This window comes from Molossus molossus, unplaced genomic scaffold (genome assembly GCF_014108415.1).
Source record: "Molossus molossus isolate mMolMol1 unplaced genomic scaffold, mMolMol1.p scaffold_m16_p_3, whole genome shotgun sequence".
Taxonomy (NCBI): Eukaryota; Metazoa; Chordata; class Mammalia; order Chiroptera; family Molossidae; genus Molossus; species Molossus molossus.
Window position 1 is genome coordinate 26,193,928 of NW_023425366.1, and position 26,576 is coordinate 26,220,503.

General features: G+C 41.1%; 1 protein-coding gene across 1 annotated transcript in view; it reads left to right on the plus strand.

Annotated features, from left to right (window-relative positions):
* MYO10 (myosin X) overlaps window positions 1–26,576 on the plus strand; it is a 212,925-nt gene that overhangs the window by 114,535 nt on the left and 71,814 nt on the right. Inside the window, exons 5-19 of the mRNA XM_036279221.1 lie at window positions 2,671–2,805; window positions 4,244–4,368; window positions 4,856–4,869; window positions 4,989–5,073; window positions 5,855–5,958; window positions 15,988–16,117; window positions 17,456–17,574; window positions 18,715–18,861; window positions 19,039–19,139; window positions 19,241–19,307; window positions 19,839–19,931; window positions 20,346–20,414; window positions 20,611–20,693; window positions 23,063–23,171; window positions 25,738–25,818. Coding sequence (XP_036135114.1) covers window positions 2,671–2,805; window positions 4,244–4,368; window positions 4,856–4,869; window positions 4,989–5,073; window positions 5,855–5,958; window positions 15,988–16,117; window positions 17,456–17,574; window positions 18,715–18,861; window positions 19,039–19,139; window positions 19,241–19,307; window positions 19,839–19,931; window positions 20,346–20,414; window positions 20,611–20,693; window positions 23,063–23,171; window positions 25,738–25,818 — 1,462 coding nt within the window. The remainder of the gene's footprint in view (window positions 1–2,670; window positions 2,806–4,243; window positions 4,369–4,855; window positions 4,870–4,988; window positions 5,074–5,854; window positions 5,959–15,987; window positions 16,118–17,455; window positions 17,575–18,714; window positions 18,862–19,038; window positions 19,140–19,240; window positions 19,308–19,838; window positions 19,932–20,345; window positions 20,415–20,610; window positions 20,694–23,062; window positions 23,172–25,737; window positions 25,819–26,576) is intronic.

Sequence of the window (26,576 nt, forward strand, 5' to 3'; positions counted from 1 at the left end):
CCTTGAGTTTGAGTGGTGTCTTCTCTGTGATTGTATTTTTGCCGTGTTGTGTTTGTTCAGGCAGGCTGATTGCTGCAGCAACAGCCCCCAAACTGCAGGGGTGTAACAGGCATGGTATTTTTCTCGCTCATCTAGCAGTCCCACCTGGGAAGCTGAGAGACTCGACTTGACTTCACGTTACTTTGTCTGGATCTCGGAGGGCACCTGGGTGGCAGGTGAGGCAGGTGGAGTCTAGAGTCCAGAGGACCACGGAGGGGGTTTTAGGCACCAGACAAGGAAACGGCACATGTCCCTCTTGCTCAGTTGTTCTGTTGGCCGCATCCAGTCCCTGTTACTGATTGCTGTTCTCCCTGCAGGGAGGTTGGGATGTTGTCTACTTCTGTGTGCTGGAGGGTAAGAGGTGGGGTTGGGGAACATGGAACGTTATTTCTGCCTCACATGTTTAGGAAGAGAATTTACGGCTTTCAGTTCTGTTTGTTTGAACGTAATTTAATCATCAACTGCAAGGTAGGTGTGTGTGTGTGTGTGTGTGTGTTTTTAATAGCGAGACTTATTTAAATCTATTCTTGCAACTTTCTCTTGGTTTCTGTGTTGCTCACTCAGTATATCCCTGCTGAATGCCTCCAGTGTGCCAGCCACTGAGCTGGGCAGGTGCCAGTTATGGGAAGATGAATGTGAGCCCCGTACTGGGAAGATTCTGGTTTCTGACAACAGAAAACCCAACCAGAGTGGCCTAACTTGCATGGGCCTTTATTATTTCAGACAACACAATTTGGGCTGGTTCAGGGTTGTGGATTCAGCCACTCCTGCTGGGTGCTGTTCTTGGTTTTTGCTTTATGATCTCAAGGAAGGTGTGGATTCCAGGTATTTGATGTCTGCAGCCATGTGGAGTGGGGGTGGGTCTCTGCCTGTCCTCTTTGGTGTGCATGCTGGCCTCCCCGGGGGCCCTCAGCACACATGACTTCAGTCTGTCTGGCTGAGATCCTGACTCCTGCTCGGGCAGCCTGCAAGGGGAATTACTGCGACAGCCTGGACCAGTGGGCTTCCCCACAGGCCTGTGGCACCCAGCAGGGAACAGAGGGTATCATTTTTGAGCCATTTCCTCTCCTTTATTCCATGTGCTTTCACCATGTTTTCAGCAAAATTCCTCTTTCGTGATAACTCCATAGATCTTGGCACTCAGCGAGTGCTTCTGTACAAGGTCTGTGCAGCTCATCTGTTGTCGCCCAGTTAGCTGTTGTTGACATGCTGCCTTGTGATGTTGCTGGTGTTGAGGTGCTGTCGCTCATGTCCCTGGTTTACGACTTCTGTTCTCCCCACAGGACCAAGCATGGTGCCTTACACAAAATTGAGTTTCTCCTTTCAAATATCTTCCATCTCCATACCTTCCTTTCCATTTCCAGCCTGGTTGGACTTGTCCAGGACCTACGACCGCATACCTGGATTATAACAGCTGATCTCCCCGAGGGACCTCTCTCTCCTGGGGCATTAACTCCAGAGCCCAGTTGTTCCCCGGCAACTTCAGTGAGCTGTCTTTGCCTTCTGTCCCCCACAGGTGCCCCCCAGTGTTCACACGCGGTCCATCAGCCCCACACTCTCCTCCACCTCTCAGTCCCGCCCACCCAGCCAGAGTCCTGCTGCCTCGTAGGCCTTTCGAAGCTCTCCTGGCTTCTGCGCTTTCGCTCGCATTGTCTTCACCCAGGCCTTCCCCTTTCCTTTGCCTGGCTGGTGTCTGCCCGTTGTTAAAGGCACAGCTTTTCCCTTAGTTACTTCTCCCATTGGCCCCTTCCCTCTGCATTGCGTTGTACCCTGTACACGTTTCCGTAACCGGCACTGAAGCTCATTCTCTGCAGGACTTCACTCAGGCAGACCTGCCGTTCAGCTCTGACTGGATGTCTAGCCACTGCCTCCCTCGTGGGACTGTCGTGGGAATAAAATCACTTAGTGTGGGTCGGGTACCTGGGGGTCATTCCTTGTCCCCGCAATAATATTTGAGTGATTGCATTTCTTTCCTTTTTTTTTTAATCCTCACCTGAGGACATTTTTACATTTATCTTCAGATAGAGCGGGAGGAAAGGAGGGGGGAGAGAGAGAGAAACATCGATGTGAGAGAGACACATCGACCAGTCACCACCCACACGACTCCAACCAGGGCTGGGAACAAACTGCAACTGAGGTATATGCCCTTAGCGGGAACCAAACCTGGGACTCTCTGGTCCTCAGGCCAACACTCTAACTGCTGAGCCAAACTGGCCAGGGCTGACTGACTGCATTTCTATGCACAGTGACCTGCTTAAAGTTCCCCAGAAACATACCGTTAACAGGCTTATTCATTTAACAAACTTCTACCGAATGTTGGCGAGCGGCCCGGCACTGTTGAGATGTCTGGGATGTTCTAGTAGACCTGTGAAAGGCGCTGTCTATCTTATCGTGTGACCTTAGCAAAGGTACTTCTGTTGGCCGTGTGTGCCCTGATTGGCATTCATCACCCGGTGTGGCCAGCGGGACCAAGGGCTTCCACTTTCGTTCAGCTCTCGAGACGCGCTTTGAGCCCTCTTCCCCCACCTTTCAGCAGCAGTGCCGTGGACAGATTGTGGTGACATTGGCCAAGATGATCTTTGTACAAGAAATTATACTTAGAAGCACACACTTTTGCATTTTGTCTTTCAGTGGTGAAAGTGGGGCAGGTAAAACCGAAAGCACTAAATTGATCCTCAAGTTTTTATCAGTCATCAGTCAACAGTCTTTGGAGCTCTCTGTGAAGGACAAGACATCCTGTGTTGAACAAGCCATCCTGGAGAGCAGGTATTTCTTTCTCGTGGTTCTCATTGCCAGCAAACAGGATTCCCTCTCCTCACGGTATGGCTTAAAGAGTTCGATTAGTGGGTCTGTTTTCTCTTTCTCTTGGTTTCTGTTTTACGGGTTCTCAAGGAAAAGTCTTGACATGCACATAGCCGTTTCTAGTAGCCTGTAGCTGTTTCTAGTAGCCCATAGCTGTTTCTAGTAGCCCTACCACCAACAATGGCTCCTCCATCCGTGGGCCAGGCATGTGTTGGGGAGGTCTCCTACCAGAGTCCTCGACTAGCATTTTGGAGGCCTTATCAGCAGACACTTCGGCACCCCACCACTGTGTGCAGGGGGACTCTGCTCTGCCATCTGCCCTTTGGAAGTGCCATGTGAGCAGGTGGCACTTTTGTAGCGTCATGTGGCAGAAGATGAGGTACATCTGATGGCAGTGAGCCTCAAGCCTTTGAAAGAGGGCTGTGTGGTGAGGTCGCATCTAGAATTTTCTTTAAAATATGCAGTTGCCCAGTATCTGATTTGCATCTTACAATATTTTAGAATCTATAGGGACTTTATAGATCCTATTATGTAGAAATCAGTCCAGGAATCTACAAACGTAGTCCTTATTGTTAGTTCATATCCTGCAGCTGGTTTTTGTTGTGTGTGTGTGTTTTGTTTTTTTAGCATTCAAACTTTATTTTTAAAATTGTGATAACATACACATAATTTAGAACTGGAAACGTTTTGTAGCGCACAGTGAAGTGCCATCAGGTTCATTCACATTGTATGTGGCCGTTTCCACCATCCATCTTCAGAATGTTTCACCTCCCCGCTGCAGCCTGTTGTTATGAATTAAATGTTATTGGGACACAGACACTCATTTGTTTATGGTTATCTGTAGCTGCTTTCAGGCTATCACGGCAGAGCTAGTGCAACAAAGGCCTTCGTAGCCCACACAGCCAAAACTAGTTATTATCTGGTCCTTGGCAGAAAAAGCATGCTGACCCTTGATCTAGTCTGCCCACTATTAAAATCAGAGAAGAACCAGGGCCTGCTCCCAGCACACAGAACAAATGGGTCGAGTTTTTAGGACTGGATTATTTTCAGTCTCTAGAATTGGAATAGGGGCTTTTTCTGTGTAATCCTGGCTGGTGTCGATAAACCCAAGCTAATCTGTGCAGGGCTGAGCCTTTATGGTCTCACTCCGTGTAGCATCCTGTACCCACACATCCTGGACCCTACCACCAGCCATGAGATCTCACCTTCAAGATGGACATTCATGATAAACCCATTTCAGCAAGTGCTTTGAAAATCTGGCTCCTCTGTAAGAAATAATCCCCGCGGGTCCTTTTGATTTCAGACTTCTCTTGCACTGGTATATTTTGACATCTGTGGGGAATGTCCTTGGTGTTTTGAGATCCACCCTAATTAACACTCCGCTGTCCCGACTCCTTTTCAGCCCCATCATGGAAGCTTTCGGCAATGCCAAGACTGTGTACAACAACAACTCCAGTCGCTTTGGGAAGTTCGTTCAGCTGAACATCTGCCAGAAGGGAAATATTCAGGGCGGGAGAATTGTAGATTGTATCCTGTTTTGTTTAGTTTTTTTGTCTGCAGTATTTGACGCCACTGGTAGAAACTGTTCTTATAAGGACAGATGAAGACTGAAAATGAAACCTCTCTGTCTGTTTTTTTATACCTAGTTACTGCTTTAATATTACTATGCATGACCTGTTAATTATTCTAGGAGATAAAGGACCATTCTTCTTTTGGAAATCTCTGATATCATGTCCATAATCTGAAAAAATGGATTTATGATCAAACATCAGCTGTTTGTTGTTTAAAATCAATTTTGCCACATAGTTTGGGTAGGTCCTAGGGCACCATGTGTCATGTTCGAAATTGGATTTAGGTGAAATAGTCTGCACTTGGAGGGCTTACCGGAAGTCTCAATGTCAGAGGAATGGGAAATTGTAATTATTTGGGTAACAAAGAACAGAAAATTAAAGACTAATTAAGTGGGTCACATCCTGGTTTTGTTCCTTGACTTGCCATTGCTTTTCACATGAAGATTTATTAGAAAAAGTAAGTAAGCATGATTTAATTCATGTTCTCTTTCATAATAACAAATTTCAGAAAGTATTGGTTTGTGTTAGTTAAGCAGGGGAAACATCTCTGAATAGAAATCTGATTTACTTCCACAGAACCGAGTAGTAAGGCAGAATCCTGGGGAGAGGAATTACCACATATTCTATGCACTGCTGGCGGGGCTGGAGCGGGAACAGACAGGTAAGTGAATGGGACAGCCCGGAGAAATATGCATTAGCGACTTGTTTTCCATGTAAAAACCATCAGGATGGTTTGGACTTTGTTGATGGTCCACCAATTGATGCGAAATGTATGAGAATATCAAAAGACGTTGAGTTCCTTTTAGAGCCAAATTATGTACAAGGAAAATCATCAATATGGAAATAATAAATTTTGTTTGTTTTTGGAATCTTGGTACTTTTCTGAATTAAAGAATATGAATATATATGTATAATGTGTTACAACTGGTTTTACTTTGAAGCTATGCCCAAATAAAGCTAATTTCTGAACATTTGCTTTAAAAATAAAATAATACTTTTATTGATTTTTAGAGGGAGAGGGAAGGAGAGAAACACTGATCAGCTGTTTCCTGCACCCTCCCTACTGGGGGTCGGGTTGCAACTCCGGCAGGTGCCCTGACCTGGGATCGAATCTAGCAACCTTTTGGTGCATGGGACACTGCCCAACAAACCGAGTCACACTGGCCAGGACTGAACATTTGATTTTTAAGAGAAAACAATCAAAACAGGATCCTCATCGATTATTATTATTTTTTAGTAACATTTCTATCATCTCATTTAGTTTCATTAAGTTCTTTCTATCTTTCTGATCTGATTGAGAACTTGATCTTAATAGGGGACTATTAGCACAAAATTATGTATGTATTTGATTTTAATATCTTAAAGTGAAAACAGATTTGGTCTATCCCAACCAGTCAAGTATTGATATTGTTTTTTGTTTGTTTGTTTTTTCCTTTTTGTAGAAGAATTCTATTTATCTGTGCCAGAAAACTACCACTACTTGAATCAGTCTGGATGTGTAGAAGACAAGACAATCAGTGACCAGGAATCCTTTAGGGAAGTTATTGTAAGTTACTTTCTTATTTTCCCTTATTAGGAGTGTGCCCCCCCCCCAACCCCCGCCAAAAGTGACAGGTTTTATTTTCTGTTTCCAAAAAAAATTTTTTTAATTACATTTGCACCACTGTCTGAGAACAGTATTTGTTTTATTTCTCAATTGTATTTTGGCTCTTAAAACTTCTCTCATGACTCAGATTTTTTCTGTTCACAATTCATTTACTGTATTACTCTCTTTGCTGAAAGATCTTGTCTTAGAATAAATAAAAACACTCATTCTTATTTTGGATGAGTTGCCAAAAAAAGACTTGTCTCAGAATTTTTTTCTATTTTGTTTTATTTTTGCTTCTTTTTTAAAAAAATTTTTTAAGTGTAGTTGATATGCAATCTTATATTGGTTATATGAGTTTCGGGTGTACAGTAAATGATTCACATTTTTATACTTTACAGTGTGATCACCCCACTAATTCTAGTAACCACCTGTCACCATATAAACAAATATTGTTGACTATACTGCCCTCCCACTTTTCACCCTCCCCCTGGTAACCCCACCCTTCTGGTAACCATTTCTTTGGTCTCTGTTTCTGTGAGTCTGTTTTGTTTTTAGATTCCACATATAAGTGAAACCGTATGGTATTTGTTTTTCTCTGTAGGACTTATTTCACTAGGCATAATATTTCACTAGATCCATCCATGTTGTCCCAAATGGCAAGATTTCATTATTTTATATCTGCATATTATTCCTGTGTGTATGTGTAATACACACACCACCACATTTTCTTTATTCATTCAACAATCAATGGATACCTAGGTTGCTTCTATATCTTGGTTATTGTAAATAAACCCAAAATAAGCAGAAGGAAGGAAATAATAAAGATCAAAGCAGAAATAAATGAAATAGAAAATAAAAACAATAGAAAAGATTAATGAAACTAAGAGTTAATAGTTTGAGAGGATAGATAAAATTGACCAGCCTTTAGCAAGACTCATCAAGCAGAAAAGAGAGAGAATACAAATAAGTCAGAAAATGAAAGAGGAGAGATTACAACCAACACCAGAGAAATACAAAGGATCATTAAAGAATGATCAATTATATGCCAACAAATTCGGCAATCTAGAAGTAATGGATACATTTTTAGAAACATACAACCTTCCAAGATGAAACCAGGAAGAAACAGAGAATCTGAATGAACTAGTTACTAGCAATGAAGTTGAAGCACTAATCAAAAAAACTTTGAACAAAATTTCAGGACCAGACGGTTTCACAGGTGTAGTCCACCAAACATTTAAAGAAGAATTAATACCTATCCTCAAACTATTCCAAAAATTTGAAGAGGAAGGAACACTTTTCAACTCATTCTATGAAGCCAGCATTACCCTGATACCAAAACCAGACAAAAAAGCTACAAAAAAAAGAGAATTACAGGCCAATATCCCGGGTGAACATAGATGCCAAAATTCTCAACACAATATTTTGCTTCTTTCTTGAAGCTGGTCAACCATGCATTATGATAGAAGAACGTTGTTCTTGGTTATGGACAGATTTGTAATGATCGAAGTCTTAGTTTCACTGCAGGTGAAACTGATTAGCTGAGTGGCCACTAGGGTGCGCTGGGCATCGAGGTCTGCCCTTGTCCTGAGTACCTGACGAGGTACTCTGAGGGCTTTCCTCTTGGGGCATCTTTTTCTGATTCAAAATTGTTTGTTCTTTTTGTTAGCTACAAGTTAACTTTTGGAGCTTGTCCCAGTTTCAATGATTGCTAGCTTTTATTTTTAAATTGAAATGATAGGTTTTGACATTTGAAATTTGGTCTTATGATGAAAGGCTTTTTGGTCTTCTAGAAAGGAAGAAAAATGTATACATAAATTTGGCTTTGTGAATGTACATGACAGACTCAGAAGTATTCTATTGATAGATCCTGAATATTTACTTTGCAATTACCTTTTAGTGTAGGCCCATCAGAAATGTCAACAACAACCAAGCTGGTGTTTATTGAAATCAGGAACATGTAATCTTTGTTATTATTTAACCTTCTTCTGGGAAGTTCTAAGCAGTGTAGTCAGACAAGAAACACATAAATGAACAACTTTTCAGAAAGGAGGAAAAAATAGTCTTTTCTATAAAAAATAAGATTATTTCCCCCTAACCCTACAAAATTATGAATTAGAGATTGGCTTAAATAATTTGTTATATCCGTAAAACAAGATCTATTGTAGCAAGCAAAATATATGCTCATGTATATTAAGTAGTATGGAAAAACTTGCTTATTACATAAGTGCATAAGGCAGGATACAGTACTATAATCTTTTTATTTCAATAATAAGCATTATAGCCTGGCTGGTGTGGCTCAGTGGTTGAGCATCAATCCATGCACCAAGAGGTCTCCGGTTCGATTCACGGTCAGGGCACATGCCCAGGTTGTGGGCCCAATCCCCAGTGGGGGCATGCAGGAGGCGGCCAATCGATGTTCTTTCTCATCGATGATTCTCTCTCTCTCTCCTCCCCTCTCCCTTCCTGTCGCTGTAAAAATCAATAAAGAAAAAAAAAAAATAATAATAATAAGCATTTTATATACACACACACATACATACAGGATGGGGCAAAAGTAGGTTTACAGTTGTGCGTGCACAAAACAATTTATTCTCGTATTATTATTTATTAATTATTGTTATTTTTCATACAAACAGCTGTAAGCCTACATTTGCCTCACCCTGTATATATAACATGCATATATAATAATTATATATGCAGAAAAACATTGTAACTATACCAAAAATGTTACTTCATGAGGCAGAATTCTAGGATTGTATTTCATTCTCTACCAGTCTCTCTGATGTATCTTTACAACAAATATGTCAACTTTATAATTATTATGATTATATTCCTAAAAATCATAACTCTGTAATATAGGAATATGATCATAAATATCATTGTTAGTAGCAGCCAGCCTGTCCTTCTGCCTTGAGCAGCACTCTGTAGCCAGGAGTGACACAGAAATGGTTAAGAAGACCCCAAACTCCTCTGACTGGAGTTGACTTTATATGTCCAGCATGTCTGGGCACCTGCTGTGTGCCAGGCGCTGGGGAGGCAATGAGCAAACCATAAGATTCCTGCATTCTGCTAAAAATGATGGGAACAGATTGTACTGTTTTTTTTGTGTGTGTTTTTTTAAGGTAATTCATCTCAATGTTTCCTTCTAAGAGCAAATACCATTTAAATTTGTATCTTCATACTCAAATTCCATAAAGCCCTTTTTCCCAGAGGTTTAGGGATTGAAGGAAGGAAAGGGACCACATTCTGTTGAGGCTCAAGCACATTTGTTTGCAGAGTGTGTTAAAATGCTAATGGAGAGAAGTTATTTCTATGAAAATGTATGAACATGTCACCTCTGGCGTTCATGTTTTTAATTTTTTTTTCTTATTGATTTTTAGAGAGAAAGGGAGAGGGAGAGAAAGAGAGAAACATCAATAAGAGAGAACATCGATTGGCCATCTCCTGCATGCCCCCCACTGGGGATTGGGCCCACAACCTGGGCAGGTACCCTGACTGCGAATCGAACTGTCGACCTTCTTGGTGCATGGGTTGATGCTCAGCCACTGAGCTCTACCAGCCGGGCTGGTGGTCATGTTTTTAATTTGATTTATTTTTCTTTTTTTGAGAGAAACCTTGATTTGTTGTTCCACTTATTTATGCATTCATTGGTTGATTCTTGTATGTGCCCTGAATGGAGATTGAACCTGAAAATATTGGCATATCCAGATGACACTCTAACCAGCTGAGCTATCTGGCCAGGGCTGGTGTTCATTTTTAGCTACTAAAAAAATTATTCTTTTTTTTTGTCGTTGTTAATCCTCATCCAAGGATATTTTTTCCATTGATTTTTAGAGACAGTGGAAGGAAGGGAGGGAGGGAGAGAGAAAGAGAGAAAATGTGTGAGAGAGAAACATCGAAGTGAGAGAGACACATTGATTGGCTGCCTCCCGCATGTGCCCCGACCGGGGTGGTGGCTGGGCATTGAATCTGCAACCCAGGAATGTGTCCTTAATTAGGAATCAAACCTGAGACCCTTTGGTGCATGGGTCGACACTCTAACCACAGAGACACATTGGCCAGGGCAAAAAACATCATTATTCTTTTTGTCAACTTTAATGTCCATATACTCTAGCAATAGGATTTTTTAAGAATTGTGCTTATTCCATTGAGAATGTATGTATTTTTAGAATTCATCATTGGCATCAACTGGTGAAGTTAATATAAATAAGTATCTGTGAGGTATTCTGAGCAGTTTTAGGAGGACCTATATTTTCCTAGGACAGGGACAGTGACCTGCTGAATTTTGTGGCCATTTTTTATGGTGGCCTTCCCAGTTGCCTGTGAATTGATCAGTCAGGATGAAAAGCTATTTCAAGTCAATAGTAACAACTAATGTATTTGGTCGCCTGCATTGACCTACTAGCATGGTGGCTGATGAGATGTGTGTGAGATAAGGTGAGTCTTAGAGCCGTAATCTCGTCATCCTCCTCTTCCGTAGTACTGAATGTTTACAGTGTGGTGGCCATGGGCCACTCCGGGATTTCCCCACCATATCGGCCTTATGGGCATGTCCATGGGTGTTTCATGGTGTGAGCCCGTGTACACATACACAGATTCATTCGTCATGAGTCAGATTTTATGAAAATGTAAAGGGTTGACCTGATAACCGTGATTTTGCCAAGCTTGGAAACAGTCACTTTCAGTGTTGGAAAACTTGGGAGTATAAGCAAATTTAATATAATAAAATAGCATATGATGGCCTTGCTATAATATCACATAATAAATTATTAAGTTACTTGTAGTAATTGACTAAGCCCAGAATAGCGCTTCCTTCCACTATTTCCGTTGTACCATTTACTGAAGGTTACTCTGTAGTCCCTTTGCCTTCCTGAATGGATCCTCCCCACTCCCAGCCAATGTCTGAGACCCTGAGCAGACACACCTTTGGCTGTGAACTGCCTAGAATTCACCGCTCTTCTCTGTTTGTTTCAAGGGTGACAGCCTAGCTTCCATAGTCCCAGTGGTTGGGACTGTATCACGTGTTTGTCACACACACACCCCTCCCCCCATCGCCTCACACACTTTCGCAAACATTTAATTTTTATGGGCTTAATAAAGACTTTATTGAAAATATTTGGTATAACTCTGTGCCAGTTCTATAGCTAAATTGCTGTGTAGCGCTTCTAAACTGGACTGAGAATTTCCCAGGGTTTTTTTTTTTTTAAGTCTTGAGCCCTATTGTTGAGAAAATAAGATAATTATAATAAACCTTAAAGTGCTACCCTTGCCAAAAGGGTGGGGATTGCTACTAAAAATGCGGTAAACAGGACAGTGGGAGACAATGGATGGAGGCTCTGGCCAGCAGCTTTTGGCACCCACACCCACATGTGATAATTGGTCACAGCTATTAAATTACCCTATGGTGTGATTAATGCAATTACCACTTATCACCACACTCCTCACTAATTAACTCACTTGGAGTTGGACTTGAAAGTGAAGAAGTCACAAATTTATTAATGAAGTAAGCACATTTTTATCCATCTACTTTTGTATCTCCATATTAATCTTAGTATGTATTCTCACAACTTAACCAATAATTTTTTTCATAGGGCATCTTTTGATATTTTTCATTTGAAATTTTTTGCTACTGTAAACTTAGTTTTCAAAAATCTTGTTTCTTGCCCGGCCGGTGTGGCTCAGTGGTTGAGTACTGACCCCTGCGCCAAGAGGTCGCTAGTTCGATTCCTGGCCAGGGCACATGCCCAGGTTGTGGGCCTGATCCAGTGGGGGGCATGCAGGAGGCAGGATGTTCTCTCTCATCGATGTTTCTCTCTCTCCCCCTCTCCCTTCCTCTCTCTCTCTCTCTCTCTCTCTCTCTAAAAATCAATAAAGAAAAAAAAAACTTAAAAAAAATCTTGTTTCTTCCAATGATGTTTACAGTCTGGGTAGGTGACTTAAACCGAGAAGATTTTCATTTCTGTGATCATTCTAAGATGACCTTGTTACCAGTGAGATGACAAGACCTCGGTTCTTGTCTTCTTGAAGGAAAGATTTCAGTCAAGAGAGAAAGGATAGAAAAGCAAGCAAGAATGTATTGGCCGCAGCAAAAACACACTCAAGATGGTGAAACAGGAAGGGCGTAGAAGCAGCAGCAGGAGACCTAGGCTGGGCTGCGGCGGCTCACTGGGAAGTCAGAAAAGGAGGCCTCGGAGACAGGTTCAGGGGGTTAGCCCGGGAGGAGCTGCTGCGGCCCATTGCTCCCCTGGTTGCGGGTCTCCTGGGGTCCCTTGGAGGGAAGAAGGGGGAAGAGAAGGGTGCTGGCGTGCTCCCCTGGGGGAGAGCACACTCTGGGTCCTTTGTGTCGAGGGTATTTCTATTTCTCCCACAAGTGGGAATCTGAGGAGAGGCCTCAGGGAGGGTCTCAATAGAATATTTATCGGCTTTCCAGGTGTGTTCTTTCAGGGTCTGGTCTCTGCTGATTGGTCGGAGCCAGTGCAGGGGGTCATTAGTCAGTGCAGCTGGTCCTGGGGCAGCCACAGCGTCGCTTGTCAGGTTTTGCTGCTTTTCTGGGCCTGGAGCTGAAATGCTACTGAGGCCTAGATGTTATCTTGAGGGAAGAAAAGGTCGGGGGTCTAAACCGCATGACCAGCGATATGGAAAGTCAAGGAGTTCAAACCACATGGCCGTGATATGCTAGGGGAGGAAAGGTTACCCTGGGGCCTAGGTTTTTGTTTTCCCAGTCTTGCCCTTTGCTCTAGGCATCTGGGGATTTCTGCCCTGGTGAGTTTCTGTACCTGGCCCACTGTCCTTGCTCTGCTCATGTTTGTCTAACTGCCTATAACAACTTTAGAACATTTTTATAAATTAGTATTGAACATGTCTTGTGATATGAGGAAAACTTTAGTCATAGAGAAAGGAAATACTAACTTTTGCACAGCATAGGTGCTTTATAATGATTTTGCTGATACCACTGTTTTAAAGTCTTGAACATAATAGTCTGTCTTAGCCATATTTCTTTGCTTTTAGAATAAGTAAATTTGAATATTCTTCCATACGCCTTTTGTATTGATTAAACACTTAACTAATACATTCTTATTTTTGCATCAATTTTTTTTTATACCCATGAAATGAATGTTCTCACTCTTGGTTAAATAATTCATGGTCTTTTTACTTTTTGTAATCAACTTTATTGAGATATAATGTACATAAAATAAAATGTTCCCATTTAAAGTATACATTTCAATGAATTTTGAATTTACACACCCATGTAACTACAATTACAATCACCATGTACCTACAATTACAATCAATATAAAAGACAATTCTAGCCCTGGCCAGTTTGGCTCCGTGGTTGGAGTGTTGGCCCACAGACTAATGAGTCTTGGGTTTGATTCTGGTCAAGGGCACGTACCTTGGTTGCAGTTCGTCCCCAGCCCTGGTCGGGTCATGCAGGAGGCAACCAGTTGATGTGTCTGTCTCTCTCTCCCTTCCTCCCACTCTATCTGATGGTAAATAGAAAAAATATTCTTGGATGAGGATTAAAAAAAAAAAAAAAGACAATTCTACACCCTAAAAGTTCCTTGCGCCCCTTCCCAGACAATCCCAGCTACCCCGCCATAGCCCTGGGACACCACTGATCTTTCAGTCACTCTACATAGTATAGATTTGTCTTTTCTAGACTTTTGTGTAAAGGAAATCTCACGGAATGTATTGTCCTGTATCTGCTTTCTTTCACTCATTCACATAACACAATTTATTCCTCTTTATGGTGAGTAGTATTCCATTGAATAGAGAGCAACTTGATATTTTCCCATCACTAGTCTCATTTGTTGTTTAAAAAGATGTCAACAGTATTAAAGGACATGATAGAACACAGTGTTAATGAGCCTACCGACACTAACATTTTTTAAATTTTGTAAGTTTTCTTCCTTTCCTGTTTTTTTTTATTTTAAATATATAATTTTGAGTCCAGCCGGCCTGGCTCAGTGGTTGAGCGTCAACTCATGCACCAAGAGGTGACTAGTTTGATTCCCAGTCAGGGTACATGCCCAGCTTGTGGGCCTAATCCCCAGTGGGAGGCATGCAAGAAGCAGCCAGTCGATGTTCTCTCTCATCGATGTTTCTGTTTCTCTCTCCCTCTCTCTCTCTCAAAATCAATAAAGAAAAAGAAACTAAAAAAATATATATATATAATCTTGAGTCTTAGCAGAAAGCAAATATAAATCATGTCTCTATATATTGTTTAGAATTTCCTTTATAAACTATACACTATTCTAACAACTTGATTTACTCTGACTTGTCTAATTATAGGATAGTGATAGAATTATTTTTCTCTGAAAGTATTAAGGTAGCACTGTAGTGAAATTCTGCAAAACTTGGTTATTTTTGACATTTTCCTTGGAACAGTTTCCAGCATTGAAGTTATGGGAGATTACACAGGCGATTTCTTTCTTTTTTTTAATGTCCTTGGAAAATCATAAAGTTGGATAGATAATAAGTACCTGGACTTTGGATGTGTTGAGCCTGACTTTGAGTCTTGGTTGTGCAGCCCTGAGAAGCTTCCTTAACCTCTTGGACTAGTATAAGATTTTGGACATGTAGGCCCAGCACAGTGCTGCCGCACAGTCTTGTGTGCCAGAAAGATCACACTCATTTATAGTCCCACTGGCCAGCGCCTAAATATCCCAGTTTCACCAATTTTAGGTTGATCCTTAAAAAATGTTTTGCTAATTTAATAGAAGTGTTCTTCGATTTTCTTGAATTCGCTTCACTTCTCTGAAGGAGAACATTTCTCTGTGGATTTGTGCTTCCTCTCTGCGAAGGGCCTATTTTATTTTTGTTGCTCGTGTATCTCCCAGTATAGTTCTTGCTCTTTCCCTTACATTTGTTTCTTCTAATTCTGTTTCCCTGTCTATTGTGTTTGCCCTTTGTTTCAACATCACTGTTTTTTCCTTGTAAAGAAATTATACGTCTCACATTTTAAAATCGCCAGTTGTTTCCTTTTGCAATTTCTGTTGCTTCAAAGCAGTGCGTGGTTTCCTTCTTCCCCAGCTCCTGTGGTCACTGCAGTGATGTCGGGTCCGAGTCCTCTTTGTAGGCCCTTTTCAGCAGTATTGTCGCCACTTCTGTCCACAGTTGTGTGTGTGTGTGTGTGTGTGTGAGAGTCCTGGCATGAATATGGCTCCTAAATCCCAACAGAAAATGAACAAATCTTAGATATGATTGAGAAGACGCCTGACTAAAGTTGTTCAGATATTTGTTGGGAACAAAACCCCAGTAGTAGCTTTCCTGTTTAGTTTTATTCTTCCCAAAACAGCATTATGTTAAGTTCCATTTACTACCCAGAGGTCAAGACAGGACCTTCAAAACCCTTTGGAGAAATGAAAACTAGAGACGTGATGAATGTCCTGGGGAGACAGACTCAGGTCCATTCATAGTTCCATCAGTATCTGTTATAAAAGGATCCAAAGTCTCTCCCACCTGCAGAGTTCCGGCCAGAGTTTTACTCCGGTTCTGTGAGTCCTTGCTGCATTTAGCATGGAGACAGCCCCAGAGCTTACCCTGGAGGACCCAAATGCAGTCCTACCTCCACCAAATTGCCCCCCGCCCCCATTTTTTATGTGTAAGAAAATATTCCATTATGCTTTGATATTTGTAGAAAAAAAGTATTTCTTTGTCACCATTATTATTGTGACTCTCTTAGGCAATTTTTTTGTAGTATAACTAGGAGGCTTGCCCATCAGGCAGATTTCATTTTTATTTCATCGATTGGGTTCTCAACATGCTACAGTTCTCAACATCATGTTCTTTTATGTGTACCTGTGTCAAGTCTTTGTCATTTAAAAGTGGCCATGCATCTCTTTCTTCTTTTCTTGCCTTTTAGAACAATATCGAATTATTTTATTGAGCAATGAGCTTTTTTTTTTTTTTTTTTTTTTAATTTTCTTTAATTTGAAAAAAACACAACAACATGAAAAACAATTAAACGTGTCACTTATCTTCCAGACAGCCATGGACGTAATGCAGTTTAGTAAGGAGGAAGTCCGGGAGATTTTGAGGTTGCTTGCGGGCATACTGCATCTCGGGAACATAGAATTTATCACTGCTGGCGGGGCACAGGTCTCCTTCAAAACGGGTAAGAGTGCCCCTCCCTGCCTGCCTCTCCCTCCTTCCTTGGCTTTCTCCTCCTAGGAAACTTAAACTCAAAAGAGTTACTATCTGGCCATTTACAGAAAGAACTTTCTGACCCCTGAAATAAAGATCCACAGCACTTTGTACCTGGTGTGAACTGGCACCTGGTGTGAACTGTCAGCAGATAAAGGGTCAGAACATGAGACCTTATTACAGAATGGGATGGTGGCCGTGTTCTTGTTCCCACTGAGAAAGAAGGCCCACGGGCGGAATGAGGGGAATCTGAGTACCAGGATGAGGTGTAGGAACTGTTCTGGGTCGGGGTGGGGGTGGGATAGTGTTGCCATAGTTTTCCGTGGTTAGTAGAACTGCGAGTTTTCTAGCCAGAATGCTTGGGCCGCAGCCCGCAGCTCAGGCTATTTCCTGTGTTACGTATCCCCTCAGCACTGGCAACTTCTTGTCGGTAAAGTGCCTCCGAGATATGTTGCCAAGATTAAATGAGTTAATGCACACAGCTATGTCTGTTGTCGTTTTCCTGGAGTGGTTTATGCTTTTATTTTTAAACTATCCTGGTGGAAGCAGTGTGTGAGGGCGTGGAGGCTGGGGACTTGATGAGTTCAAGGCAAAGGGTCCAGAGGAGCCCAGGGAGCAGGCAGGAGCTCTGAACGTTTGGTCCCGGTGCCTCGCCGTCATCATAACATCGTGGAGAACCCTAAAGAGCTTTTAAAAACAGGTGTGAGTCTTACCTGTTGATGTTTATAACATTAGGAATTAAAACAGGCATTTAAAAAAATTCACTCCAAAATAGCCATAATAAACCCATTGCCTATTAAATATAATACGTATTTTTATTTAAGATTTTTTTCAAACCCAGTGGGAATAGTAACATCTTACATTTTTGCAAGTTTCTTTAATGTAATGGAGGACAGCTAGATTCTCATATCTGCTTTTGCATTTATTTTGTCAAGATACCTCCGGTCACGTAGCCACTGGAAAAAGCATCTGTATGCTGGTGAGAGACAGAATAAAAAAGTTAATAACATCTTAGTATCATTATTGAAAATAGTTATGACTTCACAAACCTGTGACGGGGTCTTAGGAAAGCCCCCTCATCATGGGGTCCTTGGACTACACCAGGTTCTTTGCTATTAACTTCGGACTCGATAAAGGAGTGAATGACTTACCAATAAAATGTGTATTCCCTAAATTCTGCCTGAGGGATCTAGGAAAGTTTTCCGCTTTAATGTGCTGCTGTGTGTGGTTAGCTTTGAACCCACTGGGGTCCCGTGGGCTGGTCCTTCTCGGGGCTGGGGGTCCACGCTTGCCTGTTCTTCCTTTCCAGCCTTGGGGAGGTCTGCCGAGTTACTTGGGCTGGACCCAACGCAGCTCACGGACGCTCTGACCCAGAGATCGATGTTCCTCAGGGGGGAAGAGATCCTCACACCTCTCAACGTTCAACAGGTACATGAGCTTTGCTATCAAAGCTTGTTTGAAATGACACTCCTGGCTTTTCAGATCCATGGCTTTGATTCAGACGAGTAACTGTGGCTCACAATCAAAACAAAGATTTCCCCGTTGAGGATGTCTGTTGAGATAAAATTGTTGAATTGTGTCTAAGAGACAGTGTAGCTGAGTCTTTAAGAGGGTTGGGTCTGGTGCAGAGGGCCTGTGTTTGGGTCCTGACTTTTCCACCTTTTACTCTCTGTTCTTGGGATATTTGTTCACTGTGCCTCAGTTTCCTCTTCTATAAGACAAAGATAATTATCATACCTAATTCAGAGGATTCTTGTAAAGATAATAATAAGAAAACTAAGTACTTAATGATTGGCACAGAATAAGAACTAAATAAACATTAACTATAATACATTATTACACGTGAAAACAATGCAACAGTATGTTGTACTACTTATTTTGACCCTGCTACTGCCTTGAGCAAGTTATATGCTGTAGCCCATATAATCTCTGTTTCTTGTTTAGATAAGTGAAAAAATGCTAACTTTGCCCTGGCTGGTGTGGCTTAGTTAGTTGGACATCGTCCTGTGCACCGAAAGGTTGCTGGTTCAATTCTGGGGCAGGGCACATGCCCAGGTTGTAGGCTTGATCCCTAGTGGGGGTTGTGCAGGAGGCACCGATTGATATTATGCTGTCACATCCATGTTTCTCCTTCTCTCACCCTTCCTCTCTCTCTCAAAATCAATAAACTATAAAAAATAAAAAGCTAACCATATCCTATGAAGAAAACTTTTATGTGTACAAAGTAAAGTAGGAGAAGATAAAAAGGAAAGCACTCAGTGTTAATTATTGTTTTAAACCATATAAAATTTGCTCAGATTCTCATCCTTAACTCAACATATAAGGCTGACTTTGGAGCCTGATATGTAAAGGTGACCCCTGCTGCAAAGTACTAAGCAAGCCCTAGTGTATCTTTTCAAGTCTGTGCTTTCCTAGATGGTATTGAGCTCCTTGACACTGGGTGCACAGCTGCTACCCCTGTTTAGCACGTGTCTCCCGAGGACTCCTGAGAGGGTTGGGGTGGACCTGCCTGCCTGGACCACCCCTTTCTCAGTGGGAAACTGTGACCACGTCCCCTCCCCTCCTCAGGCGGTAGATAGCAGAGACTCCCTGGCCATGGCACTTTATGCACGCTGCTTTGAGTGGGTGATCAGGAAGATCAACAGCAGGATCAAAGGCAGCGACGACTTCAAATCTATCGGCATTCTTGACATCTTCGGATTTGAAAACTTTGAGGTATGCCTCCAATGGGTGGGACACGTGAATTCTTTTCGACCCACTTCTTGGCTGATCTTCAACAAAACTTTTGTAACAAGCACTAATGTTTTTCTGTGCAGATTTTTTTCCCGCTTTCATCTTTATATATAATGGTGAGGGCACTAAAGATACTTTTTGAATGTTTTTTTCCCTTAGGTTAATCACTTTGAGCAGTTCAATATAAACTATGCAAATGAGAAACTTCAGGAATATTTCAACAAGCATATTTTTTCTTTAGAACAACTGGAATATAGCAGGTAAACACTCATGGGATTCTATTTCAATTAAAAAGAAAGTCAGCCACTAAATTAGAAAGCTATATGTTACTATAACGCAGCCCTTTTTCATCTTTCTACAGGGAAGGATTAGTGTGGGAAGATATTGACTGGATAGACAATGGAGAATGCCTGGACTTGATCGAGAAGGTAATGTATTGTTGAAGAGTTGTTTTAGTCCCAAGGGTGTCCAGCTGGGCTGATTCATATTTATGGGAACGAAATAGCTTGTGTGAACACGCACATCAAAGATGTGAATGTTTAGAACACAATGGACCATTTGGAAATGTAAATGTAAATGTGCAAGGTTGAATTTAAATACTTGGCTGCTTTAGGACTATTGTCTCCTTGAATGCAGTATTTTAGGATCAGCAGCGTGCAGATCTGCTTCACTTAGATTTTCAGTCAGCATCCAAGGCCTTGCCAGTACCCATAGTAGACTGGCCCACTGTAAAAGTTTTTTTGTCCATGAAATTGTGGTGGGTTCAGTATTATTTTTTATATCTATGTGGAATTTAAATTTATTAGATTTCTTGATAATAGTATTCTGAATGTTTTCAATCTAAGAAATTGCTCTGCCTTTTCTCGTATTTGCTAGACAGTAGAGAGCAAAGGAACTCTAAAATATTTTGAAGCAAACGGTCAACTTTTAATTCATTTAACCTTTTTTCTCTCTTCTAGAAACTCGGCCTCCTGGCTCTTATCAATGAAGAAAGCCATTTTCCTCAAGCCACGGATAGCACGCTATTGGAGAAGCTACACAATCAACATGCTGTATGTCAAGACCTGCCAATTGTTAGCTTTGTCTGGATAGCACATCTGCAGATTAGACTGCATGGGACACATTTCAGTGCCGTTGCCCCCCATGCCTCCCACATTTGATTTTTTTAAAAAAAATCTCAAACTAAAGGAGCTCTTATTTGATTTCTAGAACTAAGTTAAAGTGAGCCAAAGAGATAGATTGGGGACCATTTGTCAGGGTATGCCCATGTTTAGTTTATGAGTATAGAATTCTGTGGTAATAACACCAAGAGGCACATGGTTTTCATGTACAAGCATCACCAGCTATGTCTCCCATATGACTGGTTTTGACATTGTTTTCACTGTCTATTGTACTTTTCTCTGAAAGTCAGTGGAAATCAGTAAGTAAAAGCAGGCATTTATATGTGTTTTGTTTTTTTTTATTAGAATAACCACTTTTACGTGAAGCCCAGAGTCGCCGTCAACAATTTTGGAGTGAAACACTATGCTGGAGAGGTAACTTCTTAATTAAGATCCTTCTTGGCCTTCGCCCATTTGGTATTTAGAGAAGTAGTACTTTCAGAATCCAGTCATAAATACATTGAAATGACTTCTTTTCATGGGTCTATCTTAAAGGGAGTCTCCATGCTTATGACCTGAAATGACTCTTTTGATCAATTCTACCGTCTCACATTTATTTTCTTAAAACCAGGTGCAGTATGATGTCCGGGGCATCTTGGAGAAGAACAGAGACACCTTCAGAGATGATCTTCTCAACTTGCTAAGGGAAAGCCGGTATGTGAGTCTCTTCCCTAAGATGTCATTAGCAAGCAAAGTAATATTTGCACAAATGCTTTGAATTTACCAATATAGAAAAAATTAATATAGAAGCAACTTTATTATCTTCTTCCCTGGGCAATATTTCATCAATAAATGACCAAGAGATATAAAATATGCAAATAGCCATGACTACAATTTAATGAGGTGCTATAAGAACAACAGATCCACGAATTAGATACTATTATCAATCCTGTTATGCAGATGAGGACACAGACTTGGAGCAATTAAATGACTTGCCCAGTATCCCACTAGTGCTGATCAGTCGGCTCGCCTCAAGAACCCAAGATCTAACCAGTATGACCGACATTCTTAATGACAAGCTTAGAGCTGTGGTTACATTGATCTCATCCTTGGATTTGTAGGCTCTCTATGTCTCTGGTTAGTATAAAGGCTGTCAAGAGAGAGAAACAGGTGTTAATACAGCTAAAATTATAAACTTATCACACATTCAGTTATTCATTCATGAATTATAAATTCATACCATTAAATCAATAGTTGATTAGCTATTGATGTGTATTAAACTATGAGGCTTTGTGGGGGGGGGGGGATAACCCTGCGTTAAAGCTTTCAATTCCTGTGTCAGATCCAGAGTGAATCTATAACAGAAATATATTTTTAATATGTAAGGAAGGAAAGTAGCCCAATTATTTAAAAGTTGTAATACTTTTAGGAATGTCAAGGCCAGGTGGCCACCCTGTGACTTAGATAGCTATTAGCTAAAGGGAGCCCATCTGAAGTGTCAGCTTAGAAGCTCAGAATTGGAAGTTTCAATCTTTAGATGTACTTTAACTCTCTAATCTGAAAATTCCCTGTTTACAACAATATCCATTTTTATTTTTAGATGAGTTTTTAGACCTTTAAAAATGCTGTAGCACGTTATCTAACGAAGACTTTCTTAGTTATTAGATTTAAAGTGATACCTTTAAATAAAAGCAGTGTCTTGATGTTAAATACAAGCATTTCGTTATATTGAAAAGCTCACAGGCAAGATGGCATTTCGCTTTCACGTGTGAAGTAGATTTGTAATTGGAGTAAAAAACTTTGTTTCAGCCCCAGGTTTCTCTCTGCCAATGAGGGGCTTGGGCTGTTTGCTCACTCTGCTCTTTCACCTTTGACATCTGTGACATTTTAATGGCACCAAAGCTTTTTTCCATAGCGCTCAAAGCACTGTTGGGGAACTTCAAAGAGCAAGCATGCAACAGCACCCTGGGACAGAATCGAACAGCGGTTGGGGCAGAGTGAGAAGGGACAGGGGAAGCACTGGCAGTGCCTTGGGAGGTGTGGATGCCCGCACGTTGTCCCCAAATGTCCTGGTCTCAGTGAAGCCACCAAACCACTCGCCATGTTATAGCTCATAACGTCTTCGTGCAAGGGAGATAAAAAGAAGTTATTCAGCCCTGACCAGTTTGGCTCAGCGGTTAGAGCATTGGCCCGAGGACCAAAGAGTTGCGGGTTCGATTCCAGTGAAGGGCACGTCCCTCAGTTGCATTTCGTCCCCAGCCCTGAATGGGGTCATGCTGGAGGCAACAAGTTGATGTCTCTCTCACATTGATGTCTCTACCCCCCTCCCCGCTTCCTACCACTCTATCTGAAGATAAGTGGAAAAATATCCTCGAGTGAGGATTAAAAAAAAAAAGAAGTTATTGAGAAGTCTTTTACTGTCTTAGTAGGGGCAATGAATTCTTTACAACTTTTTAGTAATAGTAACAGCTACTAACATCAGTACCTCCCATGTGCCGGGCACCCTGCTCAGCCTTTTGTACATTTTCTCATTTTATTCTCACCCCAGAATTATGAGATATATTCTAAAATTATTCCCATTTTCCAGATGGAAATACTGAGGTCTGGAGGGAGCCAGGTATCCTGCCCAGGAAGTAGCGGAGGCAGGATTTGAACCCCAGTCTGCTTCACTCTAGAGTTAGCACCTTTCCATTTGTTAACTGATTGGGTATTGTAACACTGTGAGATAAGCAGAACAAATACATCCCTCCTACAGGCAGGGGAATCAAGGCTGCAGAAGTTTAGGTGGAGCTCTGGAAAGCACAGCACTCCACTGGCATGTCACCCTGGGCTGTCCGTCACTTCCACCACAATCCACCCTTCTTCTGCGAGACTAGTGCTCTGAAGGCGGCCACTTTTTTTTTTCCCCCCCCAATGCCTAATGCTCTTTGGCAGTGGTTGGTTTGAAATCTTTGGAAGCTATCTTAGCTCTTCCAGGCCTCCGTGTGTTACTGTCAGTGGGAAAATGCATTATAATTACAGTAATCTAGCACCTAATAATTGGGTGTGTGCCCCTCACGGTCCTCTGCTCTTTGCTCTCACAGCTTCGACTTCATCTATGACCTATTTGAACACGTTTCAAGCCGCAACAACCAGGATACCTTGAAGTGTGGAAGTAAACACCGGCGACCCACGGTCAGCTCCCAGTTCAAGGTTAGTCTCTGCTGTGGGCTTTCGTGAGTTCATCAATACTGTGATTTAGGAATTGAAAACAGGAGTTAGGAACTAGAGCTCCATGAGCGTGTTTTTTGTTTTTTTTATATCACACTTTAAACCAGAACTAAAATATACTTTTTTCTGAGCCAGATGAAAATATGTAGGTTTTTTTTTTGTTGTTGTTGTTGTTAAAAGTAAATAGTTGCTTATTCTAAGAGTATGAAATAGCAGTTCTTAAGAATCGCCATGTGGGATTGTGTTTGGCCATGTGGGATCACTCTGATTTGTATTCAGATGATCATGTGAAAACAGTGTGTATATCTTGCCATGTCTGGGTTTTTGTATTTTTCTTTTGTATTTTTCTCAGGTATATTTACAATATCATAACTAGGAATAATCACCAAGTACATATTTAAGTAATATTAATGTCAGTGATTGTGTCGACATGTTCAGAATTCAGGGAAATAAAGAACATTTTAATTTTAAATGTGAAACCTTTTATATGGTTTAGAGGTAGAGCATATGATGACCATTTTTCTGACTTAATCCACAGCAGTCTGCAGACATTTAGAACCTCTGCCTGTGCGGGGCTTTCATGGACTCCCAGTGAGATGCATCGGAGGGAGTCTGTGTGGTCGGTTGTGCAGAGTGGTTGGCAATGAGCCAGATACACCCAACATGGCTGGCGGTGCTGGGTAGCACAATCACATGAGGGGCAGATAGGATATAATAATAATAGCTAGCTACCATTTATTATATAAACATTATGTGCCAGGTGTGGGGCTAATCACTTAATATACATTATCTTGTTCACCTCATAATCTTATAAGTACATATTATTGTCCCCATTTTATAGATGAGGAAACAGGTTTAGGGAAATGGAGACCCATTCAGCCCCTCTGAGGACTGAGCAGGATTTGAATTTAACCTAAGTCTGTCTGACTCTAAAACCCAGCTTTTACGCTCCCAGTGGAGTTTTCTTTTTCTGGTTTGGTGTTGTCTGGAGTTGTCTTGGAAGGCTTTGTGTATATTTGGGAATTAAGTTGGACTAGGAATAAAGGAAATGAAAAAGAGTGGGTGGACCTACCAGGTAGAGACAAGAACAAGGGAAGGGTTCCTGAGATAGGAATGTGATGAGTCCTGTCCCTGGAGGATTGTGAATAAATATGGGCCAGCTGACCACTCACCTTGTATGAACGTATTGGTACCAGTGCATGAAGGGCCGTGAATGCCCAGGACATTTTGTCATGTGAAAACCCTAAAGCTTTCCAAGCAGAAAAGTAACTAATCAATGTAGTATTGCAGAAACCCAGTTTCCTCAGCAAAATTGTAAGAAGGAAAAAGAGAGATGGAGAGGGGAAACGAATGGATTAAAAGAGACTTACAAGACATATCAACCAAGTACAATACATGAACATTGTTTGTATTCTGAATTCAGAGAACAAAGCATTTAAAAATGAAATTTGTGACAGTTAAATGTTTTTATATGAAACTTCAGACAGTTGTACTTTTTTTTTTATTATTATTTTTTTTAATCCTCATCCGAGGACATTTTTCCATTTTTTGTACAGACAGAGTGGGAGGGAGAGAGAGGAAGAGAGAGAGAGGGAAACATCGATGTGAAAGGGACACATCGAGTGGCTGCCACCCGCACGACCAACCAGGGCCGGGGACAAACTGCAGCCGAGGTACATGCCCTTAGCGGGAACCGAACCTGGGCCTCTCTGGACCGCAGGCGGACGCTCTAACCGCTGAGCCAAACCGGCCAGGGCCAGTTGTACTTTTTAATGTTAACGTTAAGGAATTCATGGTAAATATTTTTAGGATGATGATATGAACATGGTTATCTATATATATTTTAAATGATCTTCCATTAATAGTACATATGAAATATTGGGGGATGAAATACCACAGTGTCTTGGATTTGCTTTTCTACAAGGAGTGGGCATAGTATGTATGAAGACAGGAATCAGAGTAAATTGGATTAGCTGTGAGCTGAAGCTGATGATGAGTAGTCATTATACTCTGCTTTGATAAATGTTAAAAATTCACAATAAAAAGAAACTTAAGAAAGAAAAGAAAGTAGTATTACAGAATATTGATCTGCCTGGTGATTTGAAGGTAAGAGTGCAGGTTGTAGGTCAAAGATCAACCAAATGCTGGTAGAGGCTGTCATTCTGATGGAAATAATGAGTTAGGAGAAATAAGTCTAGTGGGAGAGGGCATACATCTCAGGTTTACTGTGCTACCCACTGAAATACCCTATGCCATTTTTGCTCGTTCACAGAAGTTTTTTTTTTAGTGGTAACTGTTTTAAGGAAGTGATAAATAAATTGTGTATACCTACATTGTGAAATAATTTTGGTGACAATTATAATATCTTTGCTTTATTTTATATTAGAATGACATAATTAAAAATAAAAACTAGTATTCCTCTGATTTATATTGGGGTTTTTTTTTTTTTTTAATTATTATTTCTGGTAAGTGTCTACGGTGCTGAGAAATTTAAAGAATGACATAGCAAGGGACTAAATCACCATATACTTTCTTTTCTTTCTCTTAGGACTCACTGCATTCCTTGATGGCAACGCTAAGCTCCTCTAACCCTTTCTTTGTTCGCTGTGTCAAGCCAAACATGCAGAAGGTAAGACAGGCTGGTTCTAGACTGAGACCCCGTCTTTAAGAACACTGCCTCCTGGTTACTCACAGATTTGGTGTCTCCAAAGTGCTTTCATTATAGATGGTTGGAGATGTATATGGCATTATTATAAGCTAACATTGCAGAGTGGCAAAATTCCCTTTGTCTCGGGCCTATTCATCTGCCTTTGAATGCTGCCATTAAGCTTTAGAGAAATCTAGTTGAAAAGGAAACGTTGTAAAGCCTTCACTTTTTTTTTTTTTTTAAGCATTTGATGTGAAATTCTTGGGCAGGCTTCTATTTTAGAAGAGATAGTTGGTGTGTCTCTGTGGTTGATTTTTCTGTTCCTTTTATTTTGCTTTGTTGTTAAACGTGATGAAGAGTCTGCATTCTGTGTGTTGAGGACTTTAGATGGTCGTAACGGATTTGAAAATTCCTGAAACGTTGACATCATGACTTTTCTTGTCTAGGCTTGGAGATTTTAGCAATGTCCTGATCAGAAACAATGTGAATTTTAAAAGAAAAAGCTATTTAAACACAGAAAATGTAGTATTAGGTATAGATACAGTTGCTGAGTCCAAAACTAAAATGGGCAACTTGCCTTTTAGGGTTGTTAAAAAATTGAAATTATCTTGATTTAGCAAATATTAGCTCTTAGTAACCCCCACTGAAGAGAGGCAAACCTGACAAGATAGTAATGTCGAGGGCCCCTCATGTTGGAAAACTGATGTCATCCTCATAAGGATTAAGATAAGGAATCTGAC